The 23,616-nt window shown below is 47.6% G+C and overlaps 1 protein-coding gene across 50 annotated transcripts; it reads left to right on the top strand.

Annotated features, from left to right (window-relative positions):
- The first annotated feature begins 947 nt into the window (after positions 1-947).
- LOC129460674 (leukocyte immunoglobulin-like receptor subfamily B member 1) lies at positions 948-23,155 on the top strand. 50 transcript variants are annotated; one of them, XM_063615419.1, is made up of 19 exons: positions 1,095-1,360; positions 1,936-2,156; positions 15,686-16,009; positions 16,183-16,299; positions 16,688-16,769; positions 16,932-16,967; positions 17,156-17,440; positions 17,587-17,889; positions 18,116-18,412; positions 18,666-18,968; positions 19,287-19,337; positions 19,628-19,675; positions 19,856-19,912; positions 20,537-20,656; positions 21,005-21,080; positions 21,160-21,197; positions 21,458-21,510; positions 22,398-22,553; positions 22,633-23,155. In XM_063615419.1, exons 4-19 carry the CDS (start codon positions 16,288-16,290, stop codon positions 22,777-22,779), a joined length of 2,064 nt encoding a protein of 687 aa, XP_063471489.1. In that variant the 5' UTR covers positions 1,095-1,360; positions 1,936-2,156; positions 15,686-16,009; positions 16,183-16,287; the 3' UTR covers positions 22,780-23,155. The 50 variants fall into 50 exon arrangements, with proteins under 50 accessions (XP_063471483.1, XP_063471488.1, XP_063471482.1 ...); XM_063615414.1 differs by having other exon boundaries at positions 22,395-22,553; XM_063615417.1 differs by lacking the exon at positions 15,686-16,009 and having other exon boundaries at positions 996-1,360.
- The last annotated feature ends 461 nt before the right edge of the window (positions 23,156-23,616 follow it).

The raw sequence follows: 23,616 nt of genomic DNA, 5'->3' as shown, positions 1-23,616 counted from the left end.
CACAAACACACACACACAATACCTAGGAATACAGCTAACTAGGAAGGTGAACAATTTCCTCAAGGAGAACTATAAAACACTGCTCAAAAAATTAGAGATGAAACAAACAAATGGAAAAACATTCCATGATCATGAATAGGAAGAATCAATATCTTAAAAATGGCCATAGTGCTCAAAGCCATTTAGAGATTCAGTACTATTTGTATTGAGCTATCATTGAGATTCTTCACAGAACTAGAAAAATCATATGGAACCAAAAATTTAAAATTTAAAAATTCATGTGGAACACAAAAAGAGCTCAAATAGTCAAGGCAAGCCTAAGCAAAAACAAAAACAGAAAACCAAAGCTGGAGGCATTATGTTACCTGACTTCAAACTATACTGCAGGGCTACAGTAACCAAAACAGCATGGTACTGGTACAAAAACAAACACATAGACCAATGGAACAGAATAGAAAACCCAGAAATAATACCACACACCTACAACTGTCTGATCTTTAGGAAACCTGACAAAAAAAAGCAATGGGGAAAGGATTCCCTATTCAACAAACAGTGCTGGGATAACTGGCTAGCCATATGCAGACAATTGAAACTGGACCCCTTCCTTACACAATATACAAAAAAAATTAACTCAAGATGGATTGATTGATGGATGTAAAACCTAAAACTATAAAAACCTGGAAGACAACCTAGACAATACATTCAGGACACAGGCACGGGCAAGGATTTTATGACTAAAATGCCAGAAGAAATTGCAACAAAAGCAAAAATTGACAAATGAGATCTAATTAAACCAAAGGGTTTCTGCACTGCAAAAGAAACTGTAAACAGAGTAAACTGGCAATCTACAGACTGGGAGAAAGTTTTTGCAAACTATGCATCTAACAAAGGTCTACTCTCCAGTATCTTTAAGGAACTTAAACAAATTTACAAGAAGGAAACAAACAACCACGTTAAAATGTGGGCAAAGGACATGAACAGACGCTTTTCAAAAGAAGACATACATGCGGCCAACAATCATATAAAAAAAGCTCAACATCACTGATCATGAGAGAAATGCAAATCAAAACCACAATGAGATACCATCTGATACCAGTCAGAATGGCTATTATTAAAAAGTCAAGGGACACATGTTCTCAGGACCTCCTGAGGGCTGATCACTCATATTTGGCTCAGAAAAATCTCTTTTACTATATTACAGAGTTTGACTCTTTTTGTCCACAGTAATTTGGTGCCTGAACACGTGAGGCCTCAGATAAGACTCAGGACCCCAAAGGAGTTGTCTCGACCTGGAGCTAAGTTACCAGCAGGGACCCACTGAAAGCCTCTAGGATTTTGAGCTTCTTCTTTGCCAGAAGTGGTAAGTCCTCCTGAGTCCCAACCTCCCTTTGGTTGACGGCCCTTTATTTATTCTGAGCTACTATTTCTTTTTCTTTCTAGGAAGTTGTTGTTTAAGGATCCTACTTCTAGTTGGGAGATACATTCTAAAGGGTCTTCTCCATTGCTTTTCTCCCCAAATTAATCTCAATTTGGCTTGTCTGTTCACATTTGCATGAGGAACTGAACTGTTGTTTTCATAGGGAAACGAGAGACTGTTTCCTCAGCTTAAAAAAGAAAGGGCATTTTGCTCTTCCCAGCCAAAATGTGGGAAATGATGAGGGGGGCTCGTGGGAGTGTCTTGTTGGGGGGTGGACCCCACCATGATGTGAGTGGCTGGCAGGGAACACTCAACAAAATGAGCTTTAAAAAGGCTTGTTCAGGAAGCATGTATGGGAGCTGGTCACTGTGCATTTTGAGCTCTCTTGGAGATGCTTAGATTTCTCTCTTTGGAGAGAAAAACTGAGACACATGAGAGGGAAAAAATGACTCAGTGGTGAGACCCTGTGGAGTCCCACCCACAACCAGCACACCGTGACCCACTGCACAAACTTCTAGGCCACAGCTCACTTCCTCCTTTGAGAAAAGAGAGGAGAGGAGAGGGGGAAGAGAAGAAAGAAAAAAGGAAAAGAAAAAGTGGGAAACAAATAATCTAAGAATGAGGAGAAAGCAAGAAGAATGACCCCCTTGTGGGCACTCCATTGGTTTTATGGCGCCTCTACTTGCTGGAGTTTGTGTAAAACAAAAATGTTACGGTCTTTGTGCACATTTACATCAAGGTAAGAGAGCCCTAATGGCGGCTTGCACACTATAGACTTCCTAAATTCTCTCTTTCTCTATTTTCTTTTCTGTCTGCTTTACATCTGCTGTTATCTTTCTACTGAGATAAAAACCACTGCTTAGATCCAAATTTTTTTTGCAAGCTGGTACATTTATATTAATATCTCATGGCTAGAGTTTGGAAGTAAAAGCTACAGGATGTCTCTGTGTGTGTGTGTGTGTGTGTGTGTGGTGTGTTTAAAAGCCTTTATGATCAATTTCTATAATTTTATGATTAATTGGCAGTGAACCCATTTTAATTTCCCTCTAACACACCAGACTTCTTCCTCTGTACTTTGAGATGTAGGTTTTGCTATCTGATTTTTTTCTCCTAAAAATTGTTTCCTGTAATACCGAAATTTAGGGCTATTTAGCTGACAACTGCCTGGGGTAAGGAAACAGGTTATGAAGAGTTTGAAAGGGTTGGGTGCGGTGGCTTACACTTGTATTCCCAGCACTTTGGGAAGCTGAGGTAGGTGACTCATGTGAGATCAGGAGTTCAAGACCAGCCTGGCCAGCATGGTGAATCCCTGTCTCTACTAAAAATGCAAAACTTAGCCAGGCAGTAGTGGCACACTCCTGTAATCCCGGCTACTTGGGAGACTGAGACAGGAGAATCACTTGAGCATGAGAGATGGAGGTTGCAGTGAGCCAAGATCATGCCACTGCATTCCAGTCTGGGTGACAGTGTGAGATCCTGCCTCAAAAAAAAAAAAGAAAAAAAAGTTTGAAAGTTTGAGATAGGAAAAAAAAAGAGGTTTTTTGAATCTATAAGATGTACTTCTATCAGCATGCCTAATGCGTCCATGAATCTGTGTGTGGTGTACATAATGTTTCACTACTAAAAATATACAAGAGCTCTAATTAATTGGCTTAAAGGAAATAAAAGTGCTTAAATCAAATACTTTATCAGAACAAGATGCTTCTTCAAGTTCGCCTGACTTAAGTAAAATCTTTAATAAATAAGCTGGCTTTAAAATTATGGGTAAAATAAGATGGGCTAGAAATGTCTTAAGAATCGTTAGCGTTTTTGTTTGCATTTATTGCACAAGTGGTTTTGTGCTTATCCCTGCAGAATAGTATGAGATTTGCCATAAGGGGTTATAAAACTATAAACCTGGCCGGGCATGGTGGCTCACACTTGTAATCCCAGCACTTTGGGAGGCCGAGTCTGGTGGATCACCTGAGTTGGGGAGTTCAAGAGCAGCCTGACACATACAAAAGAAAATTATAAACCCAGCCCAAAACAGAATGATCTTTGCTTGTATAATTTTTAACAAATAAGCCATGTAATATTGTTGGTTAAATGAAAACAGTGAACTACTGAGATATTGGTTAAAAAAATAACTTTATATTTAACCATAAGTTCCCTTACTTAGGTAAACATCTGAAATTCATAGTTTATAACATTGGTTAACAGGGAATTAACTTTAAGTGATGACTATCACAGTGTTCATAAATAATCTAGGTAAACTATTAAATAAACTTATCAGGTAAATGCAATGGAATAAATGCCTATAAACAAACTTGTCACATAATTTACAATCTAAAGTTATATTAAATAATAGATATTAATTGACTAGCTGGGTAATTTGTAATTTGAAAATTATAGGAAAACATTTTTTAAAAAACAATTCTTATTAAAAGATAAATATCTGTGTTTAATTCAAAGCTTTTTTAAAAGTTATGTATAAAACAAGATAAATGGAACCAGGAAATAAGAGATGTAAAGACAGTTATAAATATAAAGAGCAATTTTGGTAAAAAAGATGAAAAGGAAAGTAATTTTACACAAGAAAGTGTCTTATGTAGTGAATTTTTGTCCTGAAATAAAATAACTGATAGTTCAAGAAAGAGGGATATTTAGGACAAAACAGGCAGTTTAAGCATGTTGTAGGTGGTCTCTGTAAGTCAAAATAAGACTTTTTTTTAAAAAAAGAAAGGTTGTGTAATGTAGTTGGTTATGACTAAGAAATAAATTATAATAGTCATTCTACAGATGGGTCTTTGATATTTAAAAAACACACACTAATACAAAACCAAATAATTGGTTAAAACAAGGTTTTACTAAAATATTAACTTATTCTTAATGCAAAATTTTTAAAATTTTTAAATTCTATAATCTGTCTTTTTGAAATTCTTCCGATGAATATATCAAAGTTCGGCTCTTTCTCTTTTGAAAGGCCTTGGATGATAGCTCTCTCCTTCACCTTCTGTTGGCTTCTGTAACTTTTATTAATTATCTAAAGTAAGAGGAATTTTTATTTAAAAACAGAAAAATGAAATGTCTTTTAGACCTGCTGTTTTTATTCTGTATGCCTGTTATATCTCTATCTTCATATGTGTTATCTGGAAGTGATATTTCACTACCAAACTACATGAAACAGCTCATCAATTGTGTTTTTTTAAAAAAAGTAAGTGCTTATCAGATTGGCAGATGCTAGCTCCAATGCTTTTGAATTCACAAAACTTTAATATTTAGTAAAATTAATTTGGTAAATTTAATCTTAAAACTCTAGTAATTTACAATCTTAGAGCTATGTTATGTTAAACGTTGTTTTTTTTTCACTTGAAATTTGGGTTACTAAATTAAAATAGTAGGAGCATAAAATGTTTTTGGTGATGCATATAAAACACAAGGATATGGGTTCTGCAAAAAAATGTAGGTTTTTTTCTAGTTAAGAAACTATTTAAGAGTTGCTTTAAAATGAAGAAAAAATTACAGAGATAAAACTAAATAAAAAGAACGATTTAGCTAGGACAACAAAAGTTAACTCTGAGACCTGTGATTACCAAGAAGATAGCTGATATAGAGGAAGGGGAAAAACAAGTAACTATTAAAACCAGAGGGTATAATGCAAAGGAATTGTTCCTCTTTTTAGATTGTTATCATCAATTTCTTAAAAATAATCTATGTAGTAGATTGTAAAAAATAACCACTGTAAGGGCCAAATTCTTAATTTTTTTCTTTTTTTTTTTTTGAGACAGAGTCTCGCTCTGTTGCCCAGGCTGGATGGAGTGCAGTGGCGCGATTTCGGCTCACTGCAAGCTTCGCCTCCCGGGTTCACGCCCAAATTCTTAATTTTAAATGCTTCAGAATTTAAGAGCTTGTTTGGGTTGACGCAGGACCCATAGCTCACTATTAAACAATCACTAATGAGTATATGTGATCCAAATGCACAGGAGATTATTCCAGAGAGAACGACCAGCTTAGTGGACCAGACAAACGCCACTGAAAGGTCTGTTGGCCCTGAGAAGGGGACTAGCCAACTCTCCCTATAAAACATCAAGTGCAGCACCCCAGATGAAGCAGTGAATATGCTTTGTATGCGAGCCAGGTGGGGCTGGCGTATGAAGCATATGAACCAAGTAACTATTAAAACCAATCAACCGTTGGTGGACACTTAGTTTGGTTTCATGTCTATGCTGTTGTGAATAGTGCTGCAACAAACATAATGAGTGCAGTTGTTTTATTTATTTATTTTTTTTTTTTTTATTTTTTGAGATGGAGTTTCATTCTTGTTGCCCAGGCTGGAGTGCAATGGTGCCACCTCTGCTCACTGCAACCTCCAGCTCCTGGGTTCAAGTGATTCTCTTGCCTTAGCCTTCCAAGTAGCTGGGATTACAGGTGCTCGCCACCATACCTAGCTAATTTTTTGTATTTTTAGTAGAGACAGGGTTTCACCATGTTGCCCAGGCTGGTCTCAAACTCCCAACCTCAGGTGATCTGCCTGTCTTGGCCTCCCAAAGTGCTGGGATTACAGGCGTGAGCCACCACATTCGACCCAGTTGTCTTTTTAATATAATGACTTTTCCTTTGGCTGGATACCATGTAATGGGATTCCTAAGTGAAATGGTAGTTCTATTTTTAGTTCTTTGAGATAGCTCCATATTATTTTCCATAGAAGATAAACTCATTTACATTCCTACCAACCATGTATCTTGCTAACATCTGTTGGTTCTGACTTCTTAAAAGTAGCCATTTTGACTGGTGTTAAGTTGATACTCAGTGTGGTGTTAAGTTGAATTTCTCTGATGATTAATGACGTTGAGCATTTTTTAATGTGTTTGTTGGCCACTTATATTTCTCGTTTTGAGAAATGTCTGTTGATGGTCTTTACTCAGTTTTCCATAAAGTTGTTTGTGGTTTTTCTTTTCATGTTGAATTCTTTGACTTCCTTGCCGATTCTGGACATTAGTCTTTTGTTGGAGGCATAATTTGCAAATATTTTCCTCCGTCGTGTAGGTTGTCTGTTCATTCTGTTGATTGTTTCTTTTGCTATGCAGTAGCTTTTAATTTTAATCGTGTCTCATTTGTCTATTTGGGTTTTTGTTGCATTTTAAAGGGTCTTTACCATAAGTTCTTTGCCTGGACCAATGTCCAGAAGATTTTTCCTTTTGTTTTAGGATTTACGTAGTTTCAGGTCTCACACTGAGGTCTTTAATTCATCTTGCATTAATTTTTGTAGATGGTGGGAGATAAAGGTCCAGTTTTATTCTTTTGCGTATGGCTACCCAGTTTTTCCAGCATCCTTTATTGAATAGGGTGTCCTTTCCCCATTGTTTACTTTGTTGACTTTAGCAAAGCTCAGTATGTTGTAGGGCATGTATCTTTATTTCTAGTCTCTCTACTCTGTTCCCTTGACGTCTGTGTATATTTTTGTACTAGTAAATGCTGTCTTGGTTACTATGGCCTTATAGTATAACTTGAAATCAGGTAATGTGATGCCTCCTGTTTTGTTCTTTTTGCATAGAATTGTTTTAGCTGTTCAGGCTGGTTTTTGGTTCCAAGTGAATTTAAAAAATTGCTTTTTCTCTAATTCTGTTAAAGAAATGACATTTGTAATTTGATAGGAATTGTGTTGAATCTGTAGTGTGCTTTGGGCAATATGGTCATTTTAATAATATTGATTCTTCCCATTTGTGAGCAAGGAATATTTTTCTATTTGGTTGTGTTGCCTACGATTCCTTTCATCAGCATTTTGTCATTCTCTGTGTAGAGGTCTTTCACCTCCTTGGTTAAATATAATCCTCAGTGTGTGTTTGTGTTTGTGTGTTCTTAATTTGGTTCTCAGCTTGAATGGTATTGATGTATAGAAAAGCTACTGATTTTTGTAGCTTGATTTTTTATCCAGAGACTTTACTGAAGTCACTTATCAAGTCTACGAGTCTTCTAGAAGAATCTTCAGGGTTTTCTAGGTACATGTTCATGTCATCAGCACACACAGATAATTTCACTTTCTCTTTCCCAATATGGATGCACTTTCTTTCTTTCTGTTGCCTGATTGCTCTGGCTAGTACTTCCAGTACTGTGTTGAATAGGAGTGGTGAGAGTGGACATCCTTGTCTTGTTCCATTTCTTGGGAAAATGCTTTCACTTCTCCCCATTCAATTTTAATGTTGGCTGCGGGTTTGTCATATAAGGCTCTTATTATTTTGGGGTATGTTTCTTTCATGCCTAGTCTGTTGAGGGATTTTATCGTGAAGGGATATTGGACTTTCTTGAATGCTTTATCTGCATCTATTGAGATGATCATATGCTTTTTGTTCTTAGTTTATGTCATGAGTCACCTTTATTGACTTTGCATATATTGAGCCATCCTTTCATCTCTGGAATCAAGCCAACTTGATCATGATGAATTATGTGTTGATACACTGTTAGATTCCGTTTGCTACCATATTCTTGAGGATTTTTGCACCTATGTTCCTCAGGTTTCTTGGCCTGTAGTTTTATTTTTCTGTTGGATCCTTGACTGATTTTGCTATCAGGGTGATACTGGTTTCATAGAATGAGCTAGGAAAGAATCCCACCGCCTTGATTTTTTGGAATACTTTCAGTATGATTGGCACCAGCCCTTCCTTGTATATATGGCAGATTTCGACTGTGAATCCATCTGTTCCTGGGCTTTATTGCTGGAAGATTTTTAGTACTGATTCTTTTTTGTTACTTGTTATTGATCTGTTTAAGGTTTCTGTTTTTTGCCTGTGCGATCTTGGGAAGTTGTATGTGTCTAGGAATTCATTCATTTCTCTAGGTTTTCTAGTTTATGTGCATAAAGGTGTTCATAGTAGTCTCTGATGATCATTTGTATTTCTGTGGTATTGGTTGTAATGTCAACTTTATCATTTCTGATCGTGTTTATTTAAATCTTCTTTTTTGGTTAGTGTAGTTAGCCATCTGTCAATTTTATTTATACTTTCAAAAAACCAACTTTTTATTGCATTGATTCTTTGTAATGTTTTTGTCTCAATCTCATTCTTTATCTGTCCTTTCAGAGTTTCCATTGTTCTCAGCGTCCATTGCTAGCGAGCTAGTGCGATCCTTTGGTGGTGCCACAATGTTCAGATTTTTCACGGCGTCAGAATCCTTACACTGATTCCTTCTCTTCTGGAGAGGCCTCCACTTACTCTCTTCGAATTTATTTTCGTTTGGATGGGATTTCTTTTGCACATTTTCCCCTGGCCCCGCAGGGAGCGTGACTGTAGAGCATGTTGGGAAGGGTCTTTTGGCTTTTCCCATAGCTTTGGGCGCTTCTGCAGCAGGGTTTGTGTTGGGCTTTGCAGCTCAAATTGCAGGCTAAGAGCTGGTGCTTAAGGGTAAGAGCCACCCTCAGCACAAGCAGGTGGATATGGACCTGGTGTGTTTCCTGTGAGGGGCTGACTGTTGTTTCAGGGGAAGGGCTGGACCGTGGAGTGTCAGGTGCCCTAAGCTTCCTGTTCCACAGGGGCGAGGGAACACCGCTGGGCAGAGCTGGAACCCCTGGCTTGCCCACAGATATCCCAATGATGAGTGCAGGCACTAGTCCTGATGGACACAGCTGGTGCAGCTCCTAGTGAAATGCCCTGAGGTCTCTGCGGGGGGTAAAGGAGCTACACCCGCTTCCAGTCCCATAGGGAGGAACATTATCTGTTTCCCTATCACACCCCTGCTCCAGGGCTCATGAGTCTCAGCTCAGACACACACTGTTGTCTCTCCCCAGGCCACAGTGTGGCTGAGGGCAGTGGGAAACACCTGCCTTGTCACTCTCTGTAGGCATGGTTCCAAGGCAGAGCTTCCTCCCTCAGCCCAGTGGAGACCCTGAGCAGCTGTCTGTTGTCTGACGTGGTAGCTGCCTCATGTAGGTGGGATGTGGGGGCTCTGCCTCTCTGGATGGGAGAGTGGACGTCAGTTGTGGTGGTGTTGCTGGCTGGGTGGGCCCGACCTCAGGCTCTGGGGTGAGTGGTCAGGTGCCAGCAGCGTAGGAAAGGGCAGGTAGTTCCCGGATCACAGGCCCCTAAGTGGCCGGCTGGACAGCGCGTGTGAGTCTTGAAGGGGCTCGACTGGGTTCCGGCTGCTCCGGGGTTCAGGTGCTGGCTGTGATGGGGAGGGATGGGCTGGTCCCCAGGTCACAGACAGAACCCTCAGGTGGGGCAGGCAGAAGGCTCAGGTGGTGGAGCCTGGGGTCAGATCACAGGCCTGTGGGGACTGGGCTCTCAGAAGGGCTGGGGGCTGCAGCTGAAATGTCCAGGTGGGGGCAGGGCGGCTGTGCTATGGGCCTGTCACTAGGGAGGGCAGGGCCCCTCGGCTGGGGCACTGGAGACTGGCAGCTGTGGGGCACAGGGCCCGCTCACACTTCCCTCCTGAAGAAGCGTCACTCGGTTTTGCTGTTGGGGACACACAAAAGTGCCAGGCCTCCCCACCCCCTCCCTAGGCCTGGGGCAGCAGGGGCAGAGGCAGAGGTGGCAGTGACTGCAAAGGGCTTGTCAGGGGCCTCTGAGCATTGGGCTTTCAGAGGGCACCGAGCCAGGGCCACGGTGTTCAGGTGGGGGCAGGACGGGTGCACTGGGGCCCTGCAGCTGGCAAGCCCCATTAGCAGGAAGGAAGCCCCATTTAGCAGGAAGGAAGCCCCATTTTGCAGGAAGCAACAGAGGTGGGGAGCTGTGTGGTGCTCAGCTTGGCTTCTCCTGTACCCCAGCTGTCATACTTACTCTGGGGCCCACAGAGGTGCCTGGCCTCCTCCCTCCCTGCTAAGGCAGTGGCAGCTGGACCCAGGCTGCTCAGGGATCAGAAGCCTGTGGGATTCCATGTGGGCTCCAGAGGCGCCCCTGCACCATCTCCAGGAGCTCCCTGTGTGCCTCTGCAGGCCAAGCAGGGTCAGGGGCTCTCCTGCGACCAGCATTGTAAAGGGCCAAGACAGGGGTGTGGATCCCAGGAGCCTCACACCCACTCACCCCTTCCCTCTGTTAAGGAGCCTTTCACTCACTCACCCCTTCCCCATGTTAGGGAATCTCTCACTCACTCACCCCTTCCCCGTGTTAAGGAATCTCTCACTCACTCACCCCTTCCCTGTGTTAGGGAATCTCTCACTCACCCCTTCCCCGTGTTAGGAGCCTCTCACTCACTCACCCCTTCCCGGTGTTAGGACCCTCTCCTGGCTCCCACCTTTTCTCTTCTCTTCTCTCCATGTCCTCACGTTTCTCAGGTGAACCCCAGCATCCTCTTGGAAGATCCACTTGACCTGTCGGTATTTACTCACTATTTTGGGTCCTCTTTGTGAGTAGGCACACTCCAGCCCTTTCCATTCAGCCAACTTCAACCTCGGCCCCCAGTCATTTTCTTGTCACTTTTTACTCTTGGGAAATCCAGTCCCAATGTGCTTGTGTTTCATTGGAGAATAATTTTCATTTTCTCCAGGAGTTTTAAAATTACTTTTAATCTATTCTAGGTATCTTTTACTCTATCATAGTTAAGACATTGACGTAATTTATGAATTTGTTCACGTTAAACTCATGCTCTTTCTTCATTTCTGTAAAAATGTCAACCATTTTCTTTGCAAGTATCTACTGAATAACATACTCCTCATTCCCTTCATTCTGAAGGTGTGACACATAGAGAGGTATTTGTTTCCTCTTCTCATTCTATTTCTTGTGTGCATTAATTATGTTTTCTATTTTATTCTTTTCTAGTTTTTCTCTGATGACTAATGAAAAATTTAATAGATATTCCACACCAATACAATGTTCATCATTTGAGCTGTGTCTTGTTCTTGATGCAATTATTTCTAAATGTGTTGATATGATTTACTAATTTTCACATCACAATAGCTTCCTAATTCATTTCTATAATTGCCTGTTTTTTCTGTAATGAACTTTTTGATTTTTATTTCTCTTGGGTGGGTTTTTCTCCCACACACCTGATCTTCCATACAGTTTCTCCCAGGGCTGACTCAGGAAGGAAACTGATGAGGGCATTGCTGTAGCCGCTCCTGCCCTGAGGTGTCCATGCTCCCAAGCTTAGAATCAGCTCTGTGTTGTGTCCGGCATGGTGGGGTCCATGTGAGCCTCACACTCATGTGTGAGAGATGCCCGGTCCAGCAATGATAAAGCGAGTCTGTCTCATGCACACCCAGGAAGGTGGCTCAGTGCTGAATGTAGCCCGGGTCACTGAGGAGAGCTATCCCAGGGTCTGTCCACAAACACAGAAAAGGGGGAACAAGAGTCTCTCTAGGGTCCCATGGTTTCCTTCACTTTTTTCCTTGTTCTGAGAGAGAGACAAAGTGCCATGACTGCTCTGTGGGCTGGACAGATGCATGTCTCCACCTGCAGGCTGGAACCCAAGCTGAGGTCTTGAGCATTCCCAGGTACTGATAAAGCACTTTAGGTTGTTTCTAGAAAACACTGAAAAATTAACCCTTTTGCTAAAGAGGTAGAAACAAGCCCTCCCCTGAACCAAATTCCTGAAACTTTCAGGTTAAACTTCATAACCCAATCCCTTCACTGCAGACACCCAATAGGAAAGTCACATGTGCAAGGATGAGATGACTTTGGTCAAGCCACACAGGGCCAGGAAGGCCTGAAGGAGAGGAGGCCTTGCTTCCAGCTCTCAGATAAGAACTGTTTCTAAGGACTCTTTAAAGACCTCACAAGAAACCCTTCCATGTCCTTCACCCATCTCCTGCTTTGACAAGGTTAATCACTAGATATTCTTTAGGATGTCAGGAATTCCGACAAGATGATCTCAAGAGAACACTTGCCCAGCAACGGCTTCTCCTCCAATGGACTGACAGCAACTCTGGCTTTGAACCTCTGGAACCAGGGAACTCTGTTTCCAGGCAGCTCTGTCAGCCTCTCCCTTGCTGCTGATAAGAACTTCCTTTTCTCCACATCCTCTCCAGCACCTGTTGTTTCCTGATTTTTTAATGATGGCCATTCTAACTGGTGTGAGATGGTATCTCACTGTGGTTTTGATTTGCATTTCTCTGATGGCCAGTGATGATGAGCATTTCTTCATGTGGTTTTTGGCTGCATAAATGTCTTCTTTTGAGAAGTGTCTGTTCATGTCCTTTGCCCACTTTTTGATGGGGTTGTTTGTTTTTTTCTTGTAAATTTGTTTGAGTTCATTGTAGATTCTGGATATTAGCCCTTTGTCAGATGAGTAGGTTGCAAAAATTTTCTCCCATTCTGTAGGTTGCCTGTTCACTCTGATGGTAGTTTCTTTTGCTGTGCAGAAGCTCTTTAGTTTAATGAGATCCCATTTGTCAATTTTGGCTTTTGTTGCCATTGCTTTTGGTGTTTTAGACATGAAGTCCTTGCCCACGCCTATGGCCTGAATGACACATGCACACGTATGTTTATTGCGGCACTATTCACAATAGCAAAGAGTTGGAACCAACCCAAATGTCCAACAACGGTAGACTGGATTAAGAAAATGTGGCACATATACACCATGGAATACTATGCAGCCATAAAAAATGATGAGTTCGTGTCCTTTGTAGGGACATGGATGAAACTGGAAAACATCATTCTCAGTAAACTATCGCAAGGACAAAAAACCAAACACCGCATGTTCTCACTCATAGGTGGGAATTGAACAATGAGAACTCATGGACACAGGAAGGGGAACATCACACTCCGGGGACTGTTGTGGGGTGGGGGGAGGGGGGAGGGACAGCATTAGGAGATATACCTAATGCTAAATGACGAGTTAATGGGTGCAGGAAATCAACATGGCACATGGATACATATGTAACAAACCTGCACATTGTGCATATGTACCCTAAAACCTAAAGTATAATAAAAAAAAAAAAAAAGAAAAAAAAAAAGAACTTCCTTTACCTCTCTATGTACAGAGAACTCTCTCTACAGTGCTTTTCGTCTACTCTCACACCATAGGAATCGTCAACACAGAAGAAGACTTCTAGGACCAGATGCGTGGGATTTCTTTTCCTAGACCCAGTAGCGAACACCAGCTGAGTGTTTAAATGCTTCTTCCCCAGTGCTGTAAAGAAATAGCACTTGAACATAAATTTAATTTCCTCAGCAAGGCCATTTTGACTTTCTACAGCAAGGGAACACTCACCAGCAGTCTTGCCGCGAGAGTACACCAAGCAAAAGAGACAGGGTCCTTTATAACCTGACACGTCCACCCTACTGCTCTGGCTGGTTCCCACTGGCTGGAACGGGACCTCGCACTCTGTATTTGTCCTGATTGGCTAGTAACTTAGAACTTCTGAAAAGAGGCAAAGGTAGAGGAGAACAAAGGAGGGAGGAAGTAAGTTGTGGAATGCTGAGAAAGGTGAAAACACCTTCAAATAAGGAAGAGGAACAGGCTATGACCTAATGCTTGCTTGGACCAGTATAAGCATGCCAGGGCAAATATTTAGGCTAAGTTGTGGGAGCTAATAACATAAAGTACATTGATTTATTTATCACGGCTAGCAGATATTTGAGAATGTTAGCACAGGTCTTTGAATAAATTTTGCTTCTAAGAGAAATTATTATTTATTCCTAATTAAATTGGGGAGGAAAGTCTTCGAAGAGGACGCTCTACTTTACTTTTTACATGAGTGTCCTCTGAGTCAGCTCTGACGCTGTCTACCCAGAGACAGTCCCAGATCCCACAGATTGAAGGTTCAGTCCCCAACACTGCCCCCCACACCATTCCCAAGTCCAGACCTCCAGAACTTCTGACTGACCAGCTTCAAGTTGGGGATCCCATGCCCCGCTCTTTCGGTTTGATTAATTTGCTGTAGCAGCTCACAGAACTCAGGGAGATGCTGACATTTCCTGGTTGAATACAAAGCACACTGCAGAGGACACAGATGAAGAGACTCCTAGGAGGAGGCATGGGGGAAGGGGCCCAGGGCTTCCATACCCTCCCTGGGCGTCACCCTCCAGGAGCCTCCGCATGCTCAGCCATCCAGAAACTCAGGAAACCCAGTCCTCTTGGGCTTTTAAGGAAGCTTCATGACGTCAGCATTTCCTCCCACAGGGAACAGGGTGAGACCGTCTTCTGGGAGGGTCTTAAGATCCAACCATCAGAAAGGGAGGGAACATTCAAGTCTTGCTTTGGAGCAGGTGAAGGAAGGGCAGGAGGAGGTCAGAGGCCTCCCCTGAGGCCCAACACAGCCAATGTTTTAACAAAAGACTGTAACAAGGGCCATGGGAGTTACGAGCCAGGAGCCGCGGGTGAAAACTAGTGTGTATCACAACATCGCACTTCCCTCTCCAGACACACTGTGGCTTGCCATGCCATGCACTCCAGATTGTAATCCTTGCTTCTCATTCCCAAATACACTCGAAATCCAGGAGACCCTGGAGCAATGCAACCTTGAATTCCTGGGTTCTCTTATGTGCACACTTTTTCCAACCAAACGAGGATCAAAACTGTGGCATTTGTGAGAAGCATGACCTGCGTATATGAACGGCAGACTTTTCCTATATGCAGGTCCAGCAGAGAAAACATCGAGGCTGGAGCATGGGCACATTTGGGTACATGTAGAGGGTACCGAAACGAATTGCCTGTGTATCCCAAGAAACAACTGTACTGAGAGATAATGTTCTCTAGTGGTTTATTTTTGTTTTTATTTTAGGTTAAGCTTTGGGTAGAACACCCAGTGTCTCCTTGTCCATCTCAGGAACATGCTGCTATGTGGAAGCACATCCCTGAGATGCATAAGCAGTCACTAGGCAAGGAGACGAGGGCGCCCCACTCTATGAAAGTCCCCCTAATAAATGCTCTATGCACACCCTGGTGTTTAGTGCTTCTTTCGTTGGAATCCCAGCACCTCTATCACTGGACGGTTTGGTGCACTCCCTTGAGGGAATTCCCCTGGGCTGCTTGGGGTCCACTCCAGCCTCAGGTGTAGCTGGAGGACGCAGCCTCCCACCTTGGTCTGGAGCCCTGAGCCGCTCACTGTCACTGCAGATCCCGAGGTTCCTCTCCCGGCTCCACTCAGTGGTGGATCCTCCACCCTAATGAGCCCTTGATGGTCCCGGGACCCTGTGGCCTCTCACCTCTGGCCTCCGTTCTTTCTTATGGATCCGTCTACACTTGGGAACTTCCACACCTCTTTTTCTGCTCATGACCTTGATGCTCTGGGTATTTCAGAAATAGTACACGTACATCTATCCATTAGGGTCAGATGTGAGATCCAGAGTGGACACATCAACCACCTACGTAGACTGTGGAGTCCAACACCAAGATCCTCTCATGTCCCAAACACCTCAGGTCTTCCCCTGGTCTGGAAATCAAGCACAAATGAGCCCCTCCCAATGTTCCGGCACCACTGACCCCACAACCACTGTCACGAGTGGGATTTGTGACAACAGTCAGCAAAGGAAGAATCTGAGCCTCAGAGATGGTTCATTACCGCCCAAGGTCACGTAGGCAGTGGATGATAACCAGTCGTTGAATAAATATCAACTCCCTCCCCGACTCCCCAAATCAAAGCTCAAACATAAGTCATTGTTCCCAAAACATTGAACGGGGATTGAGGTGCAGAGGGACGGCCAAGGACGCAACGGGCACCGAGGAGGCAGGAAAGACTCAGAGGTTTGTTCCCAGCAGGGTGGGGGTGGACACTGTAGCAAAATATTTTAAAAAGGGGGAAGTTGAGAGGGGGCTATTTGGTTGACAGAAAACCCATAATCCAGTGTCAAGAAAGAAGTCCACTTTTCTTCCCCTATTTCCCTGCATTTCTCCTCTGTGCTCACTGCCACACGCAGCTCAGCCTGGACGGCACAGCCACATGCGAGACGCGTCTCTGCTGATCTGAGTCTCCCTGAAGCATGGACCTGGGTCTTCCCTGAAGCATCTCCAGGGCTGGAGGGATGACTGCCATGGTAAGGACCCCGCAATGCTGTGCTGTTGGATGGGCTGAAAGAGAGAGGGAGACCTTGGGGGAGGCTGTGAGAAGGAAGGAGATGCCTTCGCTACCCTCATCAGGAAGGACAGACACAGGAGGCACCAGTTTTATTTGCTGCTACGTCCTGGCTCTCAGTGGGATGAAAACAAACCAGACAGACAGTGGCTGGGGTCAGGAAAGGGCCCATTACTGTCTGAAATGATGCAGAGGGCCTAGTGACTGCCCCCACGTCAGCCCTAAAGGAATGAGAGTCAGGCTCCTGGGAGGGCAGTTCCGCTTCCTGTGTGGCTGCAGATGACAAAACCCCATGACAAGAAGGACCCAGCCCCCAATTGTCCACACCCTGTGTGTCTCTGTCCTGCCAGCACCGAGGGCTCATCCATCCGCAGAGCAGGGCAGTGGGAGGAGACGCCATGACCCCCATCCTCATGGTCCTGATCTGTCTCGGTGAGATTTGAAGAGGGAGGGAGCTTCTAACCTAGGAGGGACCTCACCCCACAGCCAAACTCTGGTCCCTAAGGAGACCCCAGGGGCTCACAAAGATCCCAGGGAGGGGAGGGCCTGCTCAGCCTTCAGGAGGCAAATCTCTCACAGGGAACTCTCTTCCAGGGCTGAGTCTGGGCCCCAGGACCCACGTGCAGGCAGGTGAGTCTGTCCCCAGCTCTCCCAGGTCCCTCCTCCTCACTGGGACAAGGGGCCACCCCAGTGCAGCTGGGGATGGGAAATAGCAGTTCTGGGCTGACTGATGGGGGCGTCTGGAGGGTCCTGCAGCCAAGAGCTGAGATCTGTCAGGTGGGAAATGACTTAGAATCCGACCTCTGATTTCCTTCCAGGGACCCTCCCCAAGCCCACCCTCTGGGCTCAGCCAGGCTCTGTCATCACCCAGGGGAGTCCCGTGACCCTCAGGTGTCAGGGCGGCCTTAAAGCCCAGGAGTACCGTCTATATAGGGAGAAAAAATTAGCATCCTGGATTACACTGATACGACCAGAGCTTGTGAAGAAGGGCCGGTTCCACATTCCATCCGTCACCTGGGAACACACAGGGCGGTATCGCTGTCAGTATCACAGCCACACTCGGTGGTCAGAGCCCAGTGACCCCCTGGAGCTGGTGATGACAGGTGAGAGGACACTCAGGGGTCCCAGCCCCAGGCTCTGCCCTCAGGAAGGGGGTCGGCTTCAGGGGCGTCTCCCTCTCACAGCCCAGCCCTGGGGATGATGTGGGAGGTGGGAGCCCCATTTAACACGGTGCCTCCTTCTCTCCTAGGAGTCTACAGCAAACCCACCCTCTCAGCCCTGCCCAGCCCTGTGGTGGCCTCAGGAGAGAATGTGACCCTCCAGTGTGTCTCACAGGTGGCATTTGATGGCTTCATTCTGTGTAAGGAAGGAGAAGATGAACACCCACAATGCCTGAACTCCCAGCCTCGTACCCGTGGGACATCTCAGGCCGTCTTCTCCGTGGGCCCCGTGAGCCCGAGTCGCAGGTGGTCGTACAGATGCTATGCTTATGACTCGCGCTCTCCCTATGAATGGTCTTCACCCAGTGATCTCCTGGAGCTCCTGGTCCCAGGTGAGACATTCGCAGCATTGCCTGGAGTTCCCTGAGTCTCCAGGCAGGTGGGGAGGAGCCGCGTCTCAGGGCAGCTCCAGGGGGGATGATGTTGGGGCGAGAGGGCTCAGGGCTCCTGGGGCCAGAGACACAGGAAGATCAGCAGTGGTGAGGCCCCGGGGGAGAGGGAGGGTTTGTGGGGAAGCCTGAGGGTCGGCTCCTGGAAACCATGACCACCTTTTCCCAGGGGCTTCTAAGAAGCCATCGCTCTCAGTGCAGCCGGGCCCTGTCGTGACCCCTGGGGAGGAGCTGACCCTCCAGTGTGGCTCTGATGTCGGCTACGACAGATTTGTTCTGTACAAGGAGGGAGAACGTGACTTCCTCCAGCGTCCTGGCCGGCAGCCCCAGGCTGGGCTCTCCCACGCCAACTTCACCCTGAGGCCTGTGAGGGTCTCCCACGGCGGCCAGTACAGATGCTATGGTGCACACAAACTCTCCTCCGAGTGGTCGGCCCCCAGTGACCCCCTGGACATCCTAATCACAGGTGAGGAGCCCAGCGGGTTCAGTCAGGGATCCAGGCTCTGCACAGGCCCTGTGGGGGGAGCCCAGGTGGTGATGGCCGGGATGAGGGGTGGGGTCCCAAGGGAGGGAGAGACAGACAGAGACAGGGGATGGGTGGGGAGGGGAGACTCAGAGAAAACAGAGACAGAGAGACTGAGGGTCCCAGAGAGAGGCCTGGGGAGGTCTCAGCTCAGAACAAGGTGGGGCAGCCCCTCACCCATCCTTCTTCTCTCCAGGACAGATCTATGACACGGTCTCCCTCTCGGTGCAGCCGGGCCCCACGGTGGCCTCAGGAGAGAATGTCACCCTGCTGTGTCAGTCACAGAGCCCGACGGACACTTTCCTTCTGACCAAGGATGAGGCAGCCCATCACCCGCTGCGTCTGAGATCACAGCACCAAGCTCAGCAGCACCAGGCTGAATTCCCCATGAGTCCTGTGACCTCAGCCCATGCGGGGACCTACAGGTGCTACGGCTCACTCAACTCCGACCCCTACCTGCTGACTCACCCCAGTGAGCCCCTGGAGCTCGTGGTCTCAGGTGAGGGCCCTGACCCTGTCCTCTCTGAGTTCAAAGGCTCAGCTCAGGCCCTGCCCCAGGAGAGCTCTGGGCTGGGATGGAGTGAGCGGGGGTCTGAGGGATCTCAGCCAGTGGGAGACTCACCCCTCAGAGAGGAGGAGGAGAACGGCTCCCCCTAAGGCATGCCCGCCCTCAGCAGCATAGCCAGCATCATGAACAGGAGAGGTGGGTGGAGGGAGAGGCTGGGGAGGCCACAGGGCCCATGTAGAGAAATTTGGTTTGAGGGGGATTCTTCAGGGAAGCCCCAGCTCCTCAGCCTCCTCTCATTCTTTTACCCAGGACCCTCTGGGGGCCCCAGCTCCCCTACAACAGGCCCCACCTCCACACCTGGTGAGTCCCTGAGGCTTCTGGACTCAGAGGGAGTGCGGCCTCCCGCAGGGCAGCCCTGAGTCTCCAGAGAATCCCATTCCCCTCAGAGACTCCGGCACGAGCTTCCCTCCAGGGAGCTGGGCAGAGCCAGAGGAGGGACCACAGGCCCCTGGGGCTCTGAGGCTGGGCTGGTGAGGGGCGGGGGGTCGAGGCAGAGGGAGATGTTGGGGCCCAGCCTGGGGGAGGAGCAGCCGGGCTGACATGGGGAGCAGGGCAGCCCCAGCCCTCAGCGCCCTGTTCTGACCCAGCAGGCCTTGAGGACCAGCCCCTTACCCCTACGGGGTCGGATCCCCAGAGTGGTGAGTGAGGGGCTCTGAGTGGGAGGTGGGCGGGGTCCTGGGGAGGCAGGGGTGCGTTCTTTCCTAGGTTCAGCCTCCTCTGGAGGTGGCGATGTGGACAGGCCCCTCCCCTGCCTGGGGGAGGAGCAGCTGGGCTGATGTGGGGAGCAAGGTAACCCCAGCCCTCACCTCCCCATCCAGACCCAGCAGGCCCTGAGGACCAGCCCCTCACCCCCATGGGGTCGGATCCCCAGAGTGGTGAGTGAGGGGCTCTGAGTGGGAGGTGGGAGGGGTCCTGGGGAGGTGGGGGTCAGTTCTGTCCTAGGTTCAGGCTCCTCTAGAGGTGGCGATGTGGACAGACCCCTCCCCTGCCTGGGCCTCCGTTTCTCCAAGTGTAAAGGAGAAAGGCCTGTGGGTGGGAAAGTTCCTTTCAGCTCTAACTCTCACCTGTGACCTCCTGGGAGAGGAGGCCTCCCAGGGAACCTCCCAGACCCGATTCCGCAGGGGCCTGTCCTGTCCCACCTGCAGCAGAGACGGTGACCTGGGGCAGGGGAGGGGAGCAGGGCAGTGATTCAGGACGATCAGGCTCTTTCCCTGCAGCTCCGGGGCTCGGCTCTGGTACAGGAACAAGGGCTGCAGGTCACACTCCCGGGCTCCCTTCCCAGCTCTGCCACTTCCTGGCTGGGGGCCTGGGGCAGGCGATTGCCCTCTCTGAGCCTCAGTTTTTCATCTGTACACTGGGTAGGGTGGGTGTTTCAATTCCGTGCTGCACGACTGTTGTGGGGGTTGGAGGTGGTGAATGGAAGGTCCAGCAGTCACCTGCATACAGTAGGTGCTCATTTCAATGACATCACCCCCATTCCTGACATCATCGTGCTCAAGGTCTGGGAAGGCACCTGGGGGTTGTGACCGGCATCTTGGTGGCCTTCGTCCTGCTGCTCCTCCTCCTCCTCCTCTTCCTCGTCTTCCGACATCGACGTCACGGCAAATGCTGGACATCGGGTGAGTAGGGAATGGGGGGACCCTGTGGGCCGACCGAGGGTGGGCTCAGGGCACAGCCAGAGAGAATCCAAACCACTGGGCAGATGCAGCTTTGAGAAACTGTTCCAGCATCTCTCACCAGGCGAATGGAGAAAGCACTTAACGTCAGTCCATCTACAAATGTAAAGTGTCCTGCAGGCTCAGTCCATCTACAAATGTAAAGTGTCTTTCAGGCTCTGTCTGTCTCATGAGGCATTTGGAACATGGAGGCAGGAGTGTTTTCAGGTTTCCTTCCTTACCTTCGAGCTGTGTGTCAGGGCAGGGGACTCCAATGTTCCCAGGGCTGAGGCTCTGTCCTTCTTCCCCCAGCCCAGAGAAAAGCTGATTTCCAGCATCCTGCAGGGGCTGTGGAGCCAGAGCCCATAGACAGAGGCCTGCAGAGGAGGTAATTCTGCCCGAAGAGCCCAGACTCCCACCCGCCCCTGGCCCATCCACTGCCCCTAAAGCTCCCGTGCCTCCCCCAGGGCCAGCCCAGCTGCCGATGCCCAGGAAGAAAACCTCTGTGAGTGAGAGGAGGAGGTGACCAGCCAGGAGGGAGATGGGGGCCCCGAAGTTTCCGTAGCAATGGGGAAAGGGGCACCGGCTGGGAAGGGCCTGGGGCTCAGGGTGAGATGATCTCACCCCACACTGTGGGACCTCGGGGACATCTCAGCCCCTCCCTGCATCTCAGTGGCCCCATCTGGGAGCAGGGCAGGGGCTGGCGGGGCTGAGAGGTCCCAGGGAACCTTCCCAGGAGACGAACCCCTTGCTCTGCCCCAGCAGATGCTGCCGTGAAGGACACACAGTTTGAGGACGGGGTGGAGATGGACACTCAGGTGAGACCCTGCCTCTGTCCCGGGCACCAAAGGCCTCCTGGTGCCAGATTTAATCCAGCAGGACTTCTCTGTCCTCCTTCCCCCGGCTCTCAGCATCGTCACGGTGGGCCCCTCCTTGTCCAGCACGCTGCCTCCCGCCTGCTGCGACCTCACTCTCTCCTGCTGTCCTGGGACCTCGTGGGCCTCCTCTCGGGTCCCCTTCCTGCTCCGCGTCCTCTGTTTGGCCGTCTGGTTGTTAGAGCGCTCCCTGGGCCTCAGGAAGATGAGGAATAAATGAACCACCCGGTCCCCTGGGCTCCCCTTCATTCATTCATCCAGCGAGTGTTCCCAGGGAGCTCACTGTGGATTGGGCTCCCCGTGGGAGCTGCAGACACAGCAGGGAGCAGAGCCGCCCCCGCCTCCTGAGCTCACCTCGTGGTGGGAGACAAAATGCAAATAAATGCGCCGTGTCCAGCAGTGCAACGTGCTGTAAGGAACATAAACCAGGGAAAGGGCAGAGAGTGTGGGGCAGTGGGGCCAGTCTGAATGGAAGGGGAGGGCTGTCTGCTCAGCTGTCATCTGAGAAGCCTGGACGGAGGGGGCCACACGATCTTCTAATGGACGAGCCCCTGTAGACAGAGGGAACAGCCGTGCAAAGGCCCCGAGGCAGCAGCGAGCTCTTGCAGGAAGGCCGTGTGAGGCTGCAGCCAAATGGGCAAGGTCAGAGTGAGGACGAGAGGCCAGAACCACTGGGAGGGAGCGGCCAGACCCTCCACGGCCTCAGGGCGTCCCTGAGATTCCATGAGGAAAGGGAAGCAATCGGATCACCCTGGGAACAGTGAGGAAAATTGACTCCAGGGGGTCAGGGGGACTCAAGGACACCCCCCACCACTGTCTCTCTCCAGCAGAGCCCACACGATGAAGACCCCCAGGCAGTGACGTATGCCCTGGTGAAACACTCCAGACCTAGGAGAGAAATGGCCTCCCCTCCCTCCCCATTGTCCGAGGAATTCCTGGACACAAAGGACACACAAGCAGAAGAGGACAGGCAGATGGACACCGAGGTGAGTCCTTTCCTCTCCAGGCCCCCAGGCCTCCCCGACGCCCACCACGTTCCTTCCCTCTCACTCTCCCCCACTGCAGGCTGCTGCATCTGAAGCCCCCCAGGATGTGACCTACGCCCAGCTGCACAGCTTGACCCTTAGATGGAAGGCAACTGAGCCTCCTCCATCCCGGGAAGGGGAACCTCCAGCTGAGCCCAGCATCTACGCCACGCTGGCCATCCACTAATCCAGGGGGGACCCAGACCCCACAAACCATGGAGACTGAAGACCCCAGAAGGCATGGAAGCTGCCTCCAGTAGACATCATTGAACCCCAGCCAGCCTAGACCCCTGACACAGACCACTAGAAGATTCCGGGAACTTTGGGAGTCACCTGATTCTGCAAAGATAAATAGTATCCCTGCATTATCAAAATAAAGTAGCAGACTTCTCAATTCACAATGAGTTAACTGATAAAACAGAAGTCAGACAATGTTTTAAATTGAATGATCATGTAAACATTACACATCAAACCAATGATATGGGAAAATGGAAGCTTCTAATGAGGACAAACAAAAAATAGAGAAAAATTAATAAAGTCAAAAAAGTTTATTTTTGAAAACATTAATGATACATGAATCTTGGCCACAATGAGAAAAATAAAAATAAAAAAAGAGCAGGCATCCATTTCCATACAGGAACAAAATAGGAGGCAGCACTACAGACCCTACACACAGCTTTACAGCGGTGAAACAAAACTGTCAGCAATTCTATGCCGATGTAACAGAAAATGCAGATGAGATAGATGAAATATGAAAAATTACAGTTTACTTAATGAACATAAGAATAAATAGAAAAACTGAATCATCATACATAAACATATATAAAATTCATTGATCCTGTAATCAAAAATGTTCCCACAAAGTAAATGCCACTTCAGGAAGGTTTGTTGGTGGTTTTTTCAAACTCTTATGCACTCATGAAACACACACACACACACACACACAAACTTGCATAAATTTTCCCTGAGAATATTTTGTATATATTTACGCAAATACATTTTATCGGACTAGGAACAAGTTGAT

Source organism: Symphalangus syndactylus, chromosome 13, assembly GCF_028878055.3.
Source record: "Symphalangus syndactylus isolate Jambi chromosome 13, NHGRI_mSymSyn1-v2.1_pri, whole genome shotgun sequence".
In the NCBI taxonomy this organism is placed as follows: domain Eukaryota; kingdom Metazoa; phylum Chordata; class Mammalia; order Primates; family Hylobatidae; genus Symphalangus; species Symphalangus syndactylus.
This window is presented reverse-complemented; position numbering and strand designations above follow the sequence as displayed.